The sequence below is a fragment of the Lissotriton helveticus genome, chromosome 8 (genome assembly GCF_964261635.1).
Source record: "Lissotriton helveticus chromosome 8, aLisHel1.1, whole genome shotgun sequence".
NCBI lineage: Eukaryota > Metazoa > Chordata > Amphibia > Caudata > Salamandridae > Lissotriton > Lissotriton helveticus.
Window position 1 is genome coordinate 424,182,408 of NC_136069.1, and position 17,069 is coordinate 424,199,476.

The window sequence follows — 17,069 nt, forward strand, 5'->3', positions numbered from 1 at the left end:
AGATTTTGGACACCATGAAAATATTCTGTAGCTGTTCTCTGAACTTCAAGGCACAAAGAACATTTGTATAAACATAAAATAGGAAAGAGGAATGACTCGGATAAACTATAGGAACGTCAAGATAATTATATTTAGCAAATGGTCAGTGGGAGGGAAGTAAATAGAAGGGAAACAGTTTGAAACAAAAAGAATTGATTATGTAGGCGTAACAAATGATGACAAGATGCGCGGCCGCCATTATTTAATGTTAAAAAAAGACAAGTAGGAAGTAGTGCTTGTGAGAGCACAGCGCTCTAAAAAAAACAAGCGATGCGCGCTCTGTGCTGGGGGAGGGGGAGGGCCATTAGCCTGTAAGAACTCGCGGCAAGATCAAAGGAAAGGTGGGAGGGACATTGGGGAACAGATGGCCATGAAAGTTTATGGGCCAAAAGCACGTGCCTGTGGCCACGTGAACTCGAAGAAAACCGCACTAAAAAAGCGGGGGGTTCACGAGGATTTTGATCACTTGAATTCTCGCCATTTCCCATTCCTTCAGAATGGAAAAGGCGAGACCTAAAAAGAAACATGATGCTAATAGAACGAACAGCCCTGCAGACACAAACCTTTACCTTTACTAGGTCTCGCGCCTAGCGTTGCAGTGCACAGCATAACTCACGCAGCGCGAGACCTCTTGTAAGGGGTTTAGAAAGTTGACCACATGCTCGGGCGTGTGATCAAGCTTTCGCTGGCCGGCATTGGCTTTCGTTTTTTTTTTTAACACGTGATTGAGCAAAGACGGGCACATTTCCCGCCTTTGCTCCGCCCATTCCCACCGGTGGCTAGAACTTGCAGCAGCACGCGTTCACCTCGGCTGCCGCGCTCCCTCCCCCCGCTCCTCTGTGGTGAAACACTTTCTCGCGCCTGAGAATGTTAGGGGAAAAAACGTCTACTGAGCTTAAGGCTTTATAACTTCCTGTCGTCACTCCTCCTATTCCTACTACCACTCCCCTTTTCCCGAACCCCTCTGGTATGCCTCCTTCCTGTGCAGCTAGTCCCCATTGCCCTTGCCGCCCCTGACTCTACCCCGTCTTTCCCTCCTGCCTGTGCATCTCTTCATTGCTGGGCCCACCTTCCTAGTTTATTAGAGCTCTTGAGCAAAGGTGTGCTATGATAGTGTTAACTCACAGTTTTCGGATTCTTTCCACATTAAGGAGCATTACAGTCCGGTATGTTTCGTTTAATTTAGATTCCTTTAGGCTGTGCGACCTGTCAGGGTGCTTTGCACTTGCCCTTAGCACATCATATACTTGTACATATTTCTACCTCTCATTTGAGTGTTTTACCGAAACCCAGCAGTCCGCTGCAGAATGGGCCATTGAACGATTGACCGTCACGTCCACCTGTGGAGAGGGGCGGGCGGGTGAAGGGTCGGTGGTAGAGCAATGCAGCAGTACTGGTCGTGCTTCCTGCGGGCCTGCCCAGAACTGAAACGTGAGCATCCGCATCTCTGTGGAAAGTCACCAACAGATTTTGTGAAAATGAGTCCCCGAAAAGCTATTTAATGCAATGCAGCCAGGCTGCGACAAATGTTTGAAAATTTAAATTGCTCTCAGTGTCCTTTCTCTTGTTTATTCAACGGGTCCCTGCTTCTTTTGTTTCATAAACTTTGTTGGGTTATTTGCAGCGCAAAATATTTCTGTTAAAGGCTTTGCCGAGCTTTGAAAAAAAATCCTTCCTTGGCTATCATTCTTTGGGCACGAATCGCTTCCTCAGGCAGGGCTCGTTCCTGGCTGGTCCTGGTATGCGCAGTATGTGAACCTACAAAATACATAATTTACATTTCTTCTAGTGGTGGGAGCAGCCGGCCTGACGGGTCCCTGGCGGTTATACCGCGTACCATACAATGAAATTCCTGGAAAAAGATGCACAAGCCGGTACTTCGAATAACCCCACGCTCTGTTCATTAACCATGAGAACAGCCAGAGCCTGTCGGTCAGGAGCTGCCGTGCTCTGAATTATGTCGAAATGAAGGACGAGCTCACCTTAGGCAGAATAAATACAAAGGCTGCAACAGGCACAGGTGCAGAGCTGTGAGTTGACCCGATGTCACGAAGGTACCTTTCAACCAGTCCTGGTCTTTCAAACAACAGCTCTTAGCATTCTGGTACTTGTGGTTTCACTTTTGCTATCATTTACTATTGATTAGAAGTCCCAGTTCATTAGTTCTTTTGGGTGGCTGTAGACAAGGCCGGCCTAAAGTCAGCCAGTTTCCCCCAGCCTGGGTTCCATTTTATCATCGTTGGGAACAGGGCTTTAAGTGGACCGGGTCTCACCGGGTCTGAGCACCAGCAGTCTTTTAAAGGGGGGCTCGAAACAGGTCTCTATCGGGTTCTGTTTTGTTCCCTGGCACAGGCGGCCTATTTTTTCCGGACTGCAGTGACAGCAGGAACATCGTGTGCCCGTGCTCACACTGCTCAGTTCTCACTAGTGGAGAAGTTATGGCTTGACGTCATGTTCACTTTTTTAGGTGAGCCTTGTAGAGAGTCATTTTCTCTCTGGATCACCAAGGCTTTAATGGAAGTTTTTTCCAATAGTGTATACAAGCCATAGTTGATGCTTATTTATCTTACGCAACTAACAACCATTGACAAAGCCAATAGTCCTGACTTGTTGTAGGTATGTTACTTGTATGATATATTTGGAAGCAGTGACAGAAACAGCAAAATACAATTCAGGCGGCATTCTATGCTAAGCACAGATTTGTAGTGTACGTGTTTTTAAGCCACCCCCTTAATTACACTGGCCACGCCCCTTTGAGAGCCCCCCCCAGTTTTTTTTTATCTCACTTAAAGCCCTGGTTGGGAAACACTAACTTGGGGTGAGATTGTGGATAAATCATGGAATAATAAATCAAGTGTGCAAGAATAACTAATGATTAGGCTATGGAAATTTTTTTTTTTAAATATCGTAAAGGATACCAAAGAACCCTTGGTACATTTTAAGAAATTTGGTTTATCAAATGCTATTACTAGCATAATCTTCAGGCATTATCAATGCCATGCTTCGTTCATGTTTCTTGGTAAGTTCACATTTCAGGTTTTATGTTGTCTGTGTTTGTTTCATTTGATGGCTCATAGACAAGCCCTGTATCGCCAAAAGAACAAGCATTTGCAATGCAATAGGTCTCGCATTGTATAAAGTTTGAGCTATTGGTGTTGCATTATTTAGCAATGCCAATAGCTCAAACTTTAATAATGTGAGACCAATTGCATTGCACATGCTTGTTTGTACATGTTTTTCTTTAAAACCGATTACTTTTTTTTACAGACTAAACGAAGGTACATAAAATGCTGTTTAAAGTGTCTAAGTATTGCAGTATATCCTGTGCGCAGCGCACCGTTCCAGTATGTAAAGCTTGCTATATTTCTGTGATTAGACAATCTTCACGGATTTTCATTATTTTCTAGAAGTGTCTTATCCATTTTAGCGACGTCGACATATGATTCTTTCAAAGAATCGTTACGAAGTAGGCATAGCAAAATGGCAGTTTATCTTTAAACAAAACCTCTTCCCAGTGACTGACACCATTATTCCCGGTATGACCATAGTTCCAGAATGGCCATCCTAATGCTTGAGGGGGCCTCCACCAAGCTAGAAGTGTAGAGACTTGCTACAAATTAAAACTGTTGCACCGGGGTTTGGCTCCATCTTCCCAGAAACATTAACAGTCTGCCTAGAGTTATCAAAATGAAACCATGGGTGCTCCTCAGCAAGTTATAAAAACCAACAGTCTGCCAAGAATTGTGACCATTATGCCGGGAGTACCCCCATCATACCAAAAGTGGCAGCCGTGTTCCAGTAAATACTAATTCTGCCACAGGGGTGGCACCCAGGATGCCACAGATGGTTTTCGCTTGCTTTGTCAGGAGGTAAAAGATGTTATCTGACATCACGCTAGGAGCAGATGCACTCACACATAGATGTGCATGCATGCTTCCACACGTAGATACACTCATTCATGAGCACACACAAAACACACACTCCCTCCTAGTGCAGCAGCCTCTTGTGATCCTGCCATTACAGGTTCTATGCTGATACAACCAAGCATGACAGTGTACATCCAGGGGGGGGCGTGGCTAGCAGCCGATGAGGACGGTCGCAGCCTAGCGAGGCTCCCGACCCTCCGCCCGGCCATCCGCCAAAAATCCTGCCTGAGACCCGGGATCCCCGTGTAAACCGGGTGGATCACGAGTGCAACTCCCGGGCCTGCTCCGGTTCGAGTATTGAGCCGATGGGCCTCCTGCAGCGGGCGCCAAGCACTGCGGAGCGCCCGGGCCGCCGGGACACAAGATGGCGGCTCCCAGGTAGTCGGACGCCGAGCAATCCCAGGGGCTCCATCTCCGGCGCCTGGCTGAGTTGCAGTGGAGCGGCGGGATACTGCTGTGCAGTCCGGGGCCACCTGACGCGCTGCCGGCCCCTGCCCGCGGCGCGACCGGCGGGGAGACCCAAAGAGGCTCCGCCCCACCCGGGAGGCTGAAAATCCACACCCCGGCTTTGGGGCCTACTGTCCTGACAGGAACGACTTCGGCCCCGGGGCCCGGCCAGACGTGGGAGGTGGCTCTGTAAGAGGCTCGGAGACGAGCGGTGGCTGGACAACAGAGTCCCGCCGGCCCGAATGCTGGGCGGGCGGCGGGAGACGCTGCGAACGAGCGGAGATAGCAGAGCTCCGCTTCCGCGAGGTGTGGGGTTCGGTGCCTCGGCTTGGGGGCCTACCTTGCCGGTGCCTGCAGCCCCAACTCAGTCGTTGGACCTCATCTGAAGACGGCGCTGGAGGAGACCGGACCACGCAGTGAAGCCAGTCAGTGCATTGGTGACCCGGCGCGCAGCACGCGGCGCCCTGCGCGGAGGCGACCTTGCGGAGGCCCTTCCCCACCAGAGACCTGAAATCGATTCCCGGGCTTTGGGGCCGAACGCCCCTACGAACGAGACTAGGAGGGCGGCTGGGGCCCTGGCTGCCTGCCTAGGAGGTGCGTTTCCACCGTGTCTGACCCCGGATGTGTAGAGCAGTTCTCTACGTGCTATCCCAGACGCTAGGAACTCAGCGACTGTTGCCGGGAACAACCGGAGAGCGACTGGGCCGGTGCTGCGCCTGAAGCAGAGATCGAGGTAATAACTTATTTGAGGACGAACAGTGACCCCCACGAGGGTGACCGGGGACCTACTCTGCCCGCCGACCTGCATAGTACGAGCACCCCGGGGAGAGGCCAGCTTGTAGGGGCGTTACAACTATCTACCAGTGACTAGCTATAAACGGAGAACCCCGGTTGGTCTTGTTACAGCAGTCCCAGGGTTGCGATTGGGGTCCGAGCAGAAGGCATTTGAACCGGGAGCGGCTCCACGAACAAACTACCGGAGGAAGGGGAGGAGGAGATCCCTGGTTGGCACACGGCGGACGGCCTGTTGCGGAAGGCGTCGCTTACCCCTGCATATCCCCGGGGGCACAGCTTGACGACACAGGTGCGCAATGGGAAAGCCCAAAGGCCCTAAAGGGGACGGGAGCCCTGCCTCCGAAACGCCTGAAGACTCCACACAGCCTGCAACGGAACTGCAACAAATGCAGGACAGGATCCTGGAGGCAATAGCTGCTACAAAAGAGGCCTTACACCACGACATTGCGCAGGTATCGGCTGGGGCTCCTACGGGCTGACCACGCGAAATTAACGGACAGAGTCAAGGAAGCGGAGGCCACCCTAAAGGACATCGTGCCAGCACAGAAATCGATGGACGGAAGGCTCACGGAGGCGTTGGACCGCATCCACACCCTGGAAAGGAGAGCTGAGGATGCTGAAAATCACAGTAGACGAAACAACGTGCGCCTCGTGGGCCTTCCGGAAAAAACAGAGGGAACGGACATGGTGGGCTACTTGCACGAATGGCTCAAGTCAGTGGTGGCCCCGTAGGGCCTTTCCCCCTTCTTCACTCGGGAGCGGGCGCACCGAGTGCCGTCAAGACTCCCGAAACCAGGTCTCCCGCCTCGCCCAGTGGTCATTAAGCTACTTCACTACAAGGACAGGGACTGGCTGTTGAAGCGAGCCAGAGAGGCGGGTCCCTTTCAGGTGGACAACAGTAAGGTAACGCTGTTCCCGGACTACACATTCCAAACCCAAAAACAGCGCGCCTCCTTCCTTTCTATCAAAAAAGAACTACGCACGGAAGGAATACAATACTCGCTGCTGTTCCCGGCCAGACTCCGGGTAATGATAGACGAGAACGCCTTGTTCTTCCCAACAGCAGCAGAAGCATGGACCTGGTTGGACACCTACAAAGCAGGCACGGATGGGGCTCGGTTTAGGGCTGAGGAGGAGCGCCAAGAACAGTCACTCAGGCGATCGAGGCGACACCGGGGGCGCGGACAGGGCTCCGGAAGGCCGACGAACTTTCAAACAGCGGATGAACGTAGAGCAGCACGGCAGGCGGTAAAAGAAGTATCGGGCTCGGCACTGACCCAATCGGAGAGGGAATCGGGCTCGGAGGGCCAGGGAACGGGCTCGGACACTGAACTGTCGGAGCTGGGCGGAGCCAGAGGCCCGAAGGTCACACCACAGACATCGGGGGAAATCTTCGGGAGCTGAACCCTCGACTGGGTACCTGGTGGGGATGCAGATGTTTAGTGCAACTACTAAGAACTCTGGAGCAGGCCGCTGTAAGACTGAAGGGATGTAAGTCATGACGCATATTGCGGGGCGGGGGTAAGGGGACAGCATTTGAAGGTTCCAGAGGCTAGCGAACGCACCCCGAGGCCCATAAGGCCAGCGTAGTATTGACTACGAATTAGAGGATCTGTGAGCACGTTGCTCAATTGTTTGGATGGGAGTGACTCTTTTGCAGTTAGGTCCTGTTCTGGGGGGGGGAGGGCCTGGAGAGGTTGGGGTGACTCTAGGAACAGTTCGGGGAGGGGGGGTCGGGAGGCTGTTGGGGATGGGTGGGAACGGGGTCGAGTCTGTGGTCTGGATGCAAACAATTGGAGTTCTACTTTACATCCAATGGGACAATGGCTAATGTAGGTTCATTAAAATGTGTGTCCTGGAATGTGCGGGGCTTGAATACTATGGCGAGGAGACACAAAATTCACTCATGACTAGTTCGCAGAGGAGTGCATATAGCATTCTACAAGAGACCCAAGAAAGAAGGAATAGCGCTCCAGCGTAGGTGGAGGGGCCATTTATTCTATACTACGTACTCTGCGTTTGCTAGGGGAGTATTAATTTGGGTAGGAGCAGGTATCCCCCTCCAGGTGACTAGGCACACAGAGAACCCGGATAGGAGGTTTGTAGCAGTTGAGGGACTACTTAGAGGCCGACACATAGTGCTCAGTAGCATCTACGTGCCGAATGTGGATCAGGCAACATATTTTGCGAGACTTTCCAGGGTACTTGCCAGCTACTTTACAGGTCCTGTGCTGATGGGAGGGGACTTCAACTCCATAGAGGATGTTACACTAGATAGATCACACCCACCACTACGCACTTCCCCAGTACACCGGTTGGCGCAGTGCAGATCAGAATGGCAGGGAACATGGGACCTAACAGACAGCTGGTGCGCGCAGCACCCTACTGAGCGGGATTACTCATTCTTCTCTAGCCTACATGACCTGCACGTACGCCTTGATTCCTTCCTCTGCTCCCCTGCGGTACTTGCTGCGGTTGCCCGGACTGAATACTTAGCACGCACATTATCTGACCATAATCCACTCCTCCTGACGCTGGATTGGATGACTGAGCCACCTAAAATCCCAACATGGCGACTGCGGCTGGACACATTGGATGACCCGCCCTTCCGCGCTGAGCTGGGAGATCGGATCACCCAATACTTTGAGGAGAACGGGGGTACCACCTCATCCAGGGCTATAGAATGGGATGCATTTAAAATAGTAGTGAGAGGACACAGCATAGGGAAATTTGCCGGAGTACGCAAGTCATTGGTGGAAGACCTGGAAAACACCTGAAACATGTGACCGCATAGCTCACTATTTTTCCACCAAAGTCGAGAAAATTTACTCGACCTTCCCCAATCCTCCTATTATAGGGGTTGAGTGTGAAGCTACATCTGTGGCTAGGGAGATCCCAGGCTCATTTACCAATTTCACCACACCACCTCCTGAGGTGCTGGTCAGGACGTGCCTTTTCGGTAAAATCTGGCTCCCCTATGGACCCGGTGTCTCCCAAACGGTTGGGGGACAGTTTGAGTGTCCTGGAGCCTTACATAAGGCACGTCTTGGATATCTCCTTCGAATCTGGCACACTTCCTGAGGGGTGGAAACAGGCGGTGGTACTCCCCCTCCGAAAGAAACCTCACATTGGCTTTGAGGTGTTGGAAAATCTGAGGCCCATCTCACTCCTACCTTTTCTGTCCAAAGTGGCGGAGAATGTCTTGAACACCCAAATTATGAAGCATGTAGAGGAGGTGGGTTTGCTTCACGATACGCAGTTTGGTTTCAGACCGCGGCACTCTACAGAGTCCGCCCTGCTCATGGCTACAGAACAACTGAGACAGGGCGTAGACGAGGGGCAAACCATGGCCTTGATCCTGCTTGACCTCAGCGCGGCGTTCGACACTGTAGCACATTCCACCTTGCTGCAGTGTCTGAGCAAAGGGGGCATCGCTGGCACCGCGTTGAGGTGGATCCAGGACTTCCTCACAGGAAGGAGCTTTCGAGTGCGGCAGGGCGACCACTATTCCAAAGGGGTGCCGTTCGGTCAGGGCGTGCCGCAGGGCTCGTCCCTGAGCCCGACCCTTTTTAACCTATAGGTGGCGCCCGTTGCATCGATTGTGGAGAGCTATGGCCCCCAATTGGTAACATACGCTGACGATACGCAGCTGGTCATCTCCCTGTCGCACGCGCCCTGTCTTGCTGCGGATGGCTTCCAGTCGTGCATGAAAGATCTGGCCGATTGGATGGCCGCGAATTGCTTGAAGCTAAACGGCAGGAAGACAGAGGTGCTGGTGGTAGCGAGAGCCCAGTCGGCCTGGTCGTCAGCTTGGTGGCCATCCTGTCTTGGACCTACTCCCACCCCCTGTCAGGAGGCCAAAAATATTGGTGTGTGGTTCGATGCGGCTCTTACCTTCGGGCCTCAGATCAATCGGGTAGTCGGAGTCTGTTTTGGGGTCTTGAAGAGAATGAAGAAGGTTTTAGACCTTCTGCCATTGGAAGCGCGTCAAACCTTAGTGCATGCCTTGGTGACCGCAAGGCTTGACTACGCGAAATTGCTGTACCTTGGGACACCGAGTAAAAGCATTGCACGTCTTGGGGTGCTGCAGAATGCGGCGGCATGCCTGATTCTTAGGCTGCCCAAAAGGGCGCCCTCGAAGCTGGCTCTACGAAAACTCCACTGGCTTCCGGTAAAGAGCAGAGTTGAGTATAAAGCTCTCTGCACGTGTCATCGGATTTTGTATGGTAGGGCGCCCCGACCTTTGCAGAAATTGATCGAAGCCTATGAACCTCCTAGAGCGCTTAGATCTGCGGGCGGAGGACTGCTGAGGACTCCCAGGGTAAAGAAAGCTCGGATGGGAGGCAGGTCCTTTAGGTACCTGGCCCCCAACCACTGGAACAAACTCCCAGTAGACCTACGCCTGGAACAAGCAGAAACGAGATTCCGAGCTAAGTTAAAAACCTACCTCTACACCAGATAACTTTGGCCTGCCAGTACTGTTTGCCCCTGTTTTTTTGTTTCTCTCACCGTCAGCGCGGGGACACGCCGGTGTGCGTAACTCAGCGCTTTACAAATGCCCCTATTATTATTATTATTATTAAAAGGCTGAGGGAAGTGGAACTAGACCGACCTAACCACCCTGAATTGCAGGGGAAAGTGGGTGAGGCGCGGGAGGCAGTGGCAGTAGAGGTGGAGCGCCTTCGTAGCTTTGACTATAAGACATACTTAACGAAGACTCTAGCTGAAGGGGACAAAACTGGAACACTCTTGGCCTGGCTGGAAACCCTAATAGGAATAGCCAACCGATCCTAGCATTACAGGGGAATGACGGTCACACCCATACTACACAATCCGAAATACTGGACTGTTTCAGGATATATTAGGAGAAGTTGTATAGAACTGAGCTAGGAGACCACACTGAGGCGATAGACGCTTTTCTGATCGATTTGCGGCTCCCGCACCTAGAGCAAGAACAAGCTGACGCCCTGGGAGGCCCAATTGACCTGGCCGAAATAAGGGGGGCAGTAAAGAGAATGGCACGCAATAAAACGCCGGGGATGGATGGGCTGCCCATTGAATTCTACGGGAGATACCTAGATCAACTGGCCCCGAAACTCCAAGTGGTCTACAACAAGGCCAAGGAAGAGGGCAGACTCCCCCGATCAATGCGCGAAGCCATAATGATCCCTTTATTGAAACCACGTAGAGAGAGCACGGACCCTGCATCCTATAGGCCGTTATCCATGTTAACGACTGATTATAAAATATTAAGCACGGTGCTGGCCCCAGACTGTTGACCCATATGCAAGATCTGGTCCATACAGACCAGTCAGGTTTTATACCCACAAGAAACACTACGCACAACATTCGTAGACTACTCAGACTAGTGGATACTCTGCCGCCAGATGCGAGAGCCCCCCTGGTATTGGCGGTCGACATAGAAAAGGCCTTTGACAGCCTAGAATGGGACTACCTATACAGAGTGATGCAAGGGTTTGGCCTGGGAGAGGGATACATAAAGTGGACGAAGGTGCTCTACTCATCAGCGAAAGCCAGAGTGAGGGTCGGATCATTGATATCGGACCAATACGAGGTGACTCGGGGAACCAGACAGGGATGTGCACTTTGCCCCTTGCTGTTTGCGCTTGCGGTGGAACCTCTTGCAGCTATGGCCAGAAGAGGTGAATACTACAACGGGCTAGTCTTCAGAGGGGCACTCCATTACATCTCCTTATATGCGGACGACCTCCTCCTCTTTTTAGACAATGCGGAAGAGACTGTGGAGGGCGCCGAGAGACTACTAGAGCGCTTTGGCGATATATCGGGACTGCGGGTAAACTGGACAAAAACCTGTCTCTTCCCTCTACGGATGGGGAAGGAATGCCCTTCACTTCGCCCGACCCTCCGATGGGAACCCCACTGCCTGAGTTACCTGGGGGTGCACATATACCATGAACCGGCGGACCTCCTAGACGGTAACGTAGGTCGCTGCATCCGTGCCTTGCGGGGTTGCATGTCCTTCTGGGCCACTCTGCCCCTCTCGACGGCGGGCCGGGTTGCGCTTCTAAAAATGGTAGTCCTGCCGCGACTCTTATATTTCTTCCGGACCCTCCCCGTATGGATACCCGGAGCGCTCTTCAAACAATTGAGATCGATGATGGTGTCCTTTTTATGGGGAACAGGTCGACGCAGGATTGCACTAGCGACGCTCACCCGCCCTAAGGATGAGGGGGGCCTAGCTGTCTGGATTTTGAGCTCTACTACTTAGCAGCTCAATTGCAATTCTTCACGCAGGAAGTGGCGAGAGTGTACCGTGGCCCGGAACAGGGAAGGGAGAATGGCACCCCCCGCCATGTCCTGGCGTATATCACCCTGCAACAAAGATTACTGCTACGAGGGCTTTCCCAGGAGAAATGGACCCTTCGATTGTGTTGGAACCGCTCGCAAAAGCGAGCTGGGCCCGGACACCCGTATGCACCCGAAATCCCACTGGGCATGGTGACGGCACTCCCACACGGCGGGGACTGGTCGGGACTACGACTCTGGGAAGAGGCAGGGTTACAGATGATAGGGGACCTATATGAGGACGGGGTATTATCCCCATACCAGGCTTTGCAGGAGCGGCACGACCTTCCGAGGGGAGACTACTTACTCCATGCGGCGATGGTGAGAGCCATACAAGCGCACTGGGGGGGGGCGCCTGATAGAGCCCGCGACGACGCTAGCGTGCCAATATACTATGATGGCGGCAGGAACGTTTAAAGCAGTTACATGCCTCTACCGCAGAATGCACACGGAAACCCTACTACCACTTACATCACTCAAGAATAAATGGGAGGCGGACCTGCAATTGGAAATCCCAGACACGACATGGTCCCAGCTGGTGCGGAGAGCCAGAAAAAGCACTAGGAACGCGCGTTTCCAACTGATACACCTCTATATCCTCCACAGAGCGTACCTCACCCCGAGTAAAATAACAGCGTACTTTCACGTGGAGGACGCAGCATGCCCCAGATGTAACCGAATAGGAGCGGACCTAGTACATATGTTGAGGGGTTGCCCCTGTATACAAGAGTATTGGGGGGACATAGAGGAGACCCTGAATGCAGTAACGGAAAGGGAATTACACTATGACAGCGCGGTCACTATTTTACATTGGTTTCCTCACACGAAAAAGAACAAACTATCAAGTAAATTCATAGACATAGGCTTACCCATAGCGAAGAGGGAGCTGACCAAGGGGTGGAAGTCGAAGGTGGGGCCGACACCTAGGAAGTGGCTGAATGAATTCTTGAAATGGGCGACAGCGGAGAGCACGATACGATACCAACTGGCCCGCCGTAGTTCAGACGAAAAGGCACAGGAAGCAGCAATGGCATGGGAAATACTGGTGCAGGCACTAAGGGATAGCGCAATAGACGAGGAGGGAGAGGAGGAGACGGAGGACAGGGCAACCCCAACAATGATGGTCGTATCCCCAGCACTTCCGCAGGAGGCACGTACACAATAAAACACGAAAGCTCCGAAGTCCCACAGTATAGGCACACATGCTTGCACCAGCACAGACGCAGACACCGAGCGGGGAGGGGGGGGGAAGGGAGTCCAGCACAAGGGGGTCCCGCAGTGGAACATGTACGTCCTTACTAGAACAGCAGTGTGACGCAGCACACACAAAGGGTAAAAGCAGTGGGCGGAGAACATTATATATTGACAGCAGCGAACAGCCCAGTCCAGAGAGCACTGTATTACAGAATTACGCCGCCCTGCCTCCGGGATGTGAGCTGGAAGGCTGTGTACGAAAAATCTGGAAAGTGATGCGCGAACAGCGACTCTGTACTATAAGATACTGAACATGGCACTGTATATCGTACATGACCCTGCAATAAAAATTGTTTGGCAAAAAAAAAAAATGACAGTGTACATCCAGGAGTATATGGCCAAACTCCATTGGTTCAAGCAACCCGATTGTGATTGGTCATTTGTTTCAGACACTGCATTGTTAATCAGGCTGCATATGTGACAATGGCGCTTGCTGGAGCAGCATGATTGAGACATGAGAAGGGTTGCCACCTTTCCAATAGAAAAATACCTGCAACTTATTGTTGTTTTAACAGTCTGCAAAGGTACGGATATGATAGTAAATATTACTTTAAACAAAATCATATGTGTTGATTTGTAATATTACTTTTTTGCTTTTGTTCACTTTGTCAGTCAAGATTTGCTAATGCAGCACTAGAGCATATTTTTTAATTGCTTTCTATTTAGATTTGCTATTTTAGGTGATTTTCCTAAATTCTGTACAGGCTATGACATCAAGATACCAGTGGTACTAGTTAGGTGGCATCCCTAGGCTTCAGAGTGGAGAGAGGACTGTGGTGCATTTGAATCCAAGTCCAGTTTCCTGAGAGAAAAACACAGTTGTGTAGAATAAAGATCAATCCATCCTGATCTGCATTAAGAATTTTGGGCCTGTTGAAGTGATTGAGTTGCGAAACATGCAGCTATACCCATTTCATATGCAGAGCAATAGTTGTGTCATTTGTTGCTCTATGTTGGTATTATTCATAAGTTGAGCTGTGAGTCTATTAGGGCTTTCCGACTGACCTGCTCGATATGAGTTAAAGAAAGCCAACACAGGGTTGTGAACTTAGTTATTGCCATTTAGGTAAAAATAACAGTTCAGGAAAGATAGTCGTTTTTTGTCATAAATAATTTTAGAAATCTGTCTCCCACATGGTACATAATTTAGGTCTCCATGCTCGGCTGCTTACAGACTTGGCTTGCTATATATAAATTGTAATACATGCCTGCCGGTTTCAGTACTTTTTGAGGTAATTTTAAGTGTGATGACGGAGTATGTAAAAGAGAGATCCGTACAGAGCATGATGGAGGGAACAATCCTCTGACTACAGATTGTGTTTTTGCAGTCTATTAGCCTGCTCATGGGCGGAGTTCCTCGATAGAGCTGATTGACCTAAGTGGATCAGACCAATTTTCAAATTTATATACATTTTTGCTCCTTTGTTCACCATTCCTCTTGTATTCTCCCAACAGATTGCAATGCCTCACCAGTGGCTGGAAGGCAATTTACCCGTCAGTGCCAAATGTGCGGTCTGTGACAAGACGTGTGGTAGCGTACTTCGTCTACAAGACTGGAGGTGCCTTTGGTGTAAAGCTATGGTAAGATTTGCGACACCTCATTAGAGATATTTTATCTGCTTTCGTCTCCCCTTCCTCTTCTCTTTAAAATGTTCTTATGTCAAACTTTTTTTTGTTTTGATAGTATTAAATTAAGTCTGTGTTTCTATTTTTCCTGTGATGGACATCAGTACAAAATGACAATTGGATGTAGTAATGCACTTTCCAGTATTAAAATACTATAAATCGCTTTAAATACCTCTTATGAATTATTAGCCCACAGTGCAAATGTGAGTTGTCCATAGAATTATAGGTAGGTTAATCTAAAAGACAAAATTACTAGCCCACTTGGACTACAATTACGTTATTTTTAGTAGGTCTTATATGAATGTATGATTTTCAAATGTGTATAAATATTCATGGAGCCGTGATCCAGAGTGGCACAATCTGTTCAAGGCTTCATGCAATGCAAATTCGTTTGTGTAAAGCATGCCTAATAATAGGACCATATATAGTAATGTGATTGTAGAGTCAGTGGTTCTCAGCATTTTGGCTCACACAGGTTTTTGTTGTTTTGTTAGGTGCACACTGCCTGCAAGGATATGTATCCTCGAAAATGTCCCCTTGGGCAATGTAAAGTTTCCATAATTCCTCCAACTGCTCTGAACAGCATAGACTCAGACGGTAGGTCATAATGCTAAACTAATTTCCTCTGTAGTGTATTGGTTGTCAACAGAATGAAGTGCTTTGGTCAGTGTTTAAAGCAACATTATTTAGGCAATATACATACTACCCAAGTGGCCCACCGCAGCCATTCCTTAGTGATTTGACTGTACTTCTATAATCTATCTTTCCACTTTCTTGCTCCCTAGTTGCTATAAAATACATCTTGCCTGTGCTCTTCCATTCTTTACTAAGCATTTTTTATCCCTGGGCGCTAGCTTTTACCATCCCTGACTCTAGATCTTGTTAGGTACATTGGATCTAATATCTTTGCCCTTAATCAGGGCTACATGGGTTCCACCATCTAGTTACTTCTTATCTCTTGATGCTTTGGTTCTAGTTATACCCAATAACTTTTTGATCTGCACAAGTTGAATCTACTCTGTCTTTCCCCTGTTGCTCTCACAACTGCTCCATAGGCTCATCTGTCATCAGTTTCTAATTTCTGTCATCTCACTAAGTCTATTCTGACAAGTTTCATGGCATCTGTCATCATCGCTGCCCACCCATGAATGTATTAATGGTACCTAAAATGAAGGCACATTAATGACTCAAATTGTTTATTTAATCATGATCACCTATTACTATATTAGAATGTTGGTGGCGCATGGATAGGCCACCATTCAATGTCTTGTTTGTACCTTTACAGCAGTCTTATGCAGGGTCTTACACTCTGGCAAAGGGAAAATATTTTCTTTTCTAATTCACCATTGACCATGTAATCATCTTAGGAGTTTTTTCTTAGGTTATTTAGTACTTTAGAGTTGATATTTGCACCTCTTTGATCTGGATTATGTTGACTTTTTCGTATTCAGGGTTGATATGCTCAGAGCTTTTCTTATAACAGTCGTTCACTAATCTTCTATTTGTTACCAGACTGCTGCAGGAACTTCTTTATCCTTATCTCAAAGAGTAACGGATTCTCGACTGTTACACTTTGTCTCATCCTAATCTTACAGCATGATCCATGGACCCTAAGACGTCATCCACTTTTTCTTGTGTATGGCCGTGTTCTTTAACCAATGTCTGAGGTCGAGACTTTTAAATCAGTTATTGTGTTCCACTGTTATAAACCATTTCACTTGTTTTTTCATTTTTAATATTTCATTTTATTTCAGTATTGCTATGTTTGTTTCAATTTCTGGAATGTCGATTTACATCTTTTTTTAAGCTCAATATCTAGTCAGTCCCCCTTAATCTTTCTGTTCCTTTTCATACTGTTGATCATCCCCTCTTCTGTATTGCCTATTCAGCCTTTGTGTTATTACTGTAACCTTGTTTGAATCTTATATGTCTGATTTCATCCTTTTTGTTGGGAAAAATAATGAGCCCAGTGAATAAAGATTTTGTACTTTCAGCCTTTGTTACTAGATATAACCAGAAGAAAACTCTGTTGTGCAGAGTCATACATTGCTTTAATGACTATTGCCAGACCCTACAAGTCAATTTGAACCAGTTCCATAATTCCTATGAACTAATTGGCCCATTCAATTATGCCACTTTCAGAATTTTATTTTATTATAAAGTAAACCACTTAATCTTTAAAGTATCAGTTAGAAACAGTGGTTCTTTATTGACTTCAATATACAAAGAGGAATAATATTTAGTTGACAGCTTTTATTACATCCATTCTATTCCATTCTACTATTCTGATATTGTTAGGTGTCCTCCAGTCCTTCAATTATTCACCATTGTATGTATGTTATAGTGTGCAAACCATGATGGTAAGCAGACAACCACTGTAGGAGGGTGGGTAATAATTCATGAATATACAAACATTATTGCCAATGTAAAGTGGCTGCAAATCCTGTACTATGTCCTTTTTTAAATGTTTTTGTGTTGTTCTGCAGTCTTAATTCTCCTTAATTGTCACACTTTTTCTTCCACCATACCAACCCACTCATGCCATTTGTTTCTCATCCCTTGGTTTTTTAAAGCTTATCTACATCTAAGTGGGAAGTCTCTCTTTAGATGCTTTTGTTTTGCACCAAATTGGGCAACACAATGATTTTTTACGGT

General features: G+C 48.7%; 1 protein-coding gene across 3 annotated transcripts in view; it reads left to right on the forward strand.

Annotated features, from left to right (window-relative positions):
• The window catches only part of DGKH (diacylglycerol kinase eta), a 681,607-nt gene that overhangs the window by 399,291 nt on the left and 265,247 nt on the right, over positions 1-17,069 (forward strand). For all 3 annotated transcript variants that reach the window (XM_078657279.1, XM_078657278.1, XM_078657277.1), the window contains exons 7-8: positions 14,244-14,369; positions 14,909-15,011. In XM_078657279.1, coding sequence (XP_078513405.1) covers positions 14,244-14,369; positions 14,909-15,011 — 229 coding nt within the window. The remainder of the gene's footprint in view (positions 1-14,243; positions 14,370-14,908; positions 15,012-17,069) is intronic.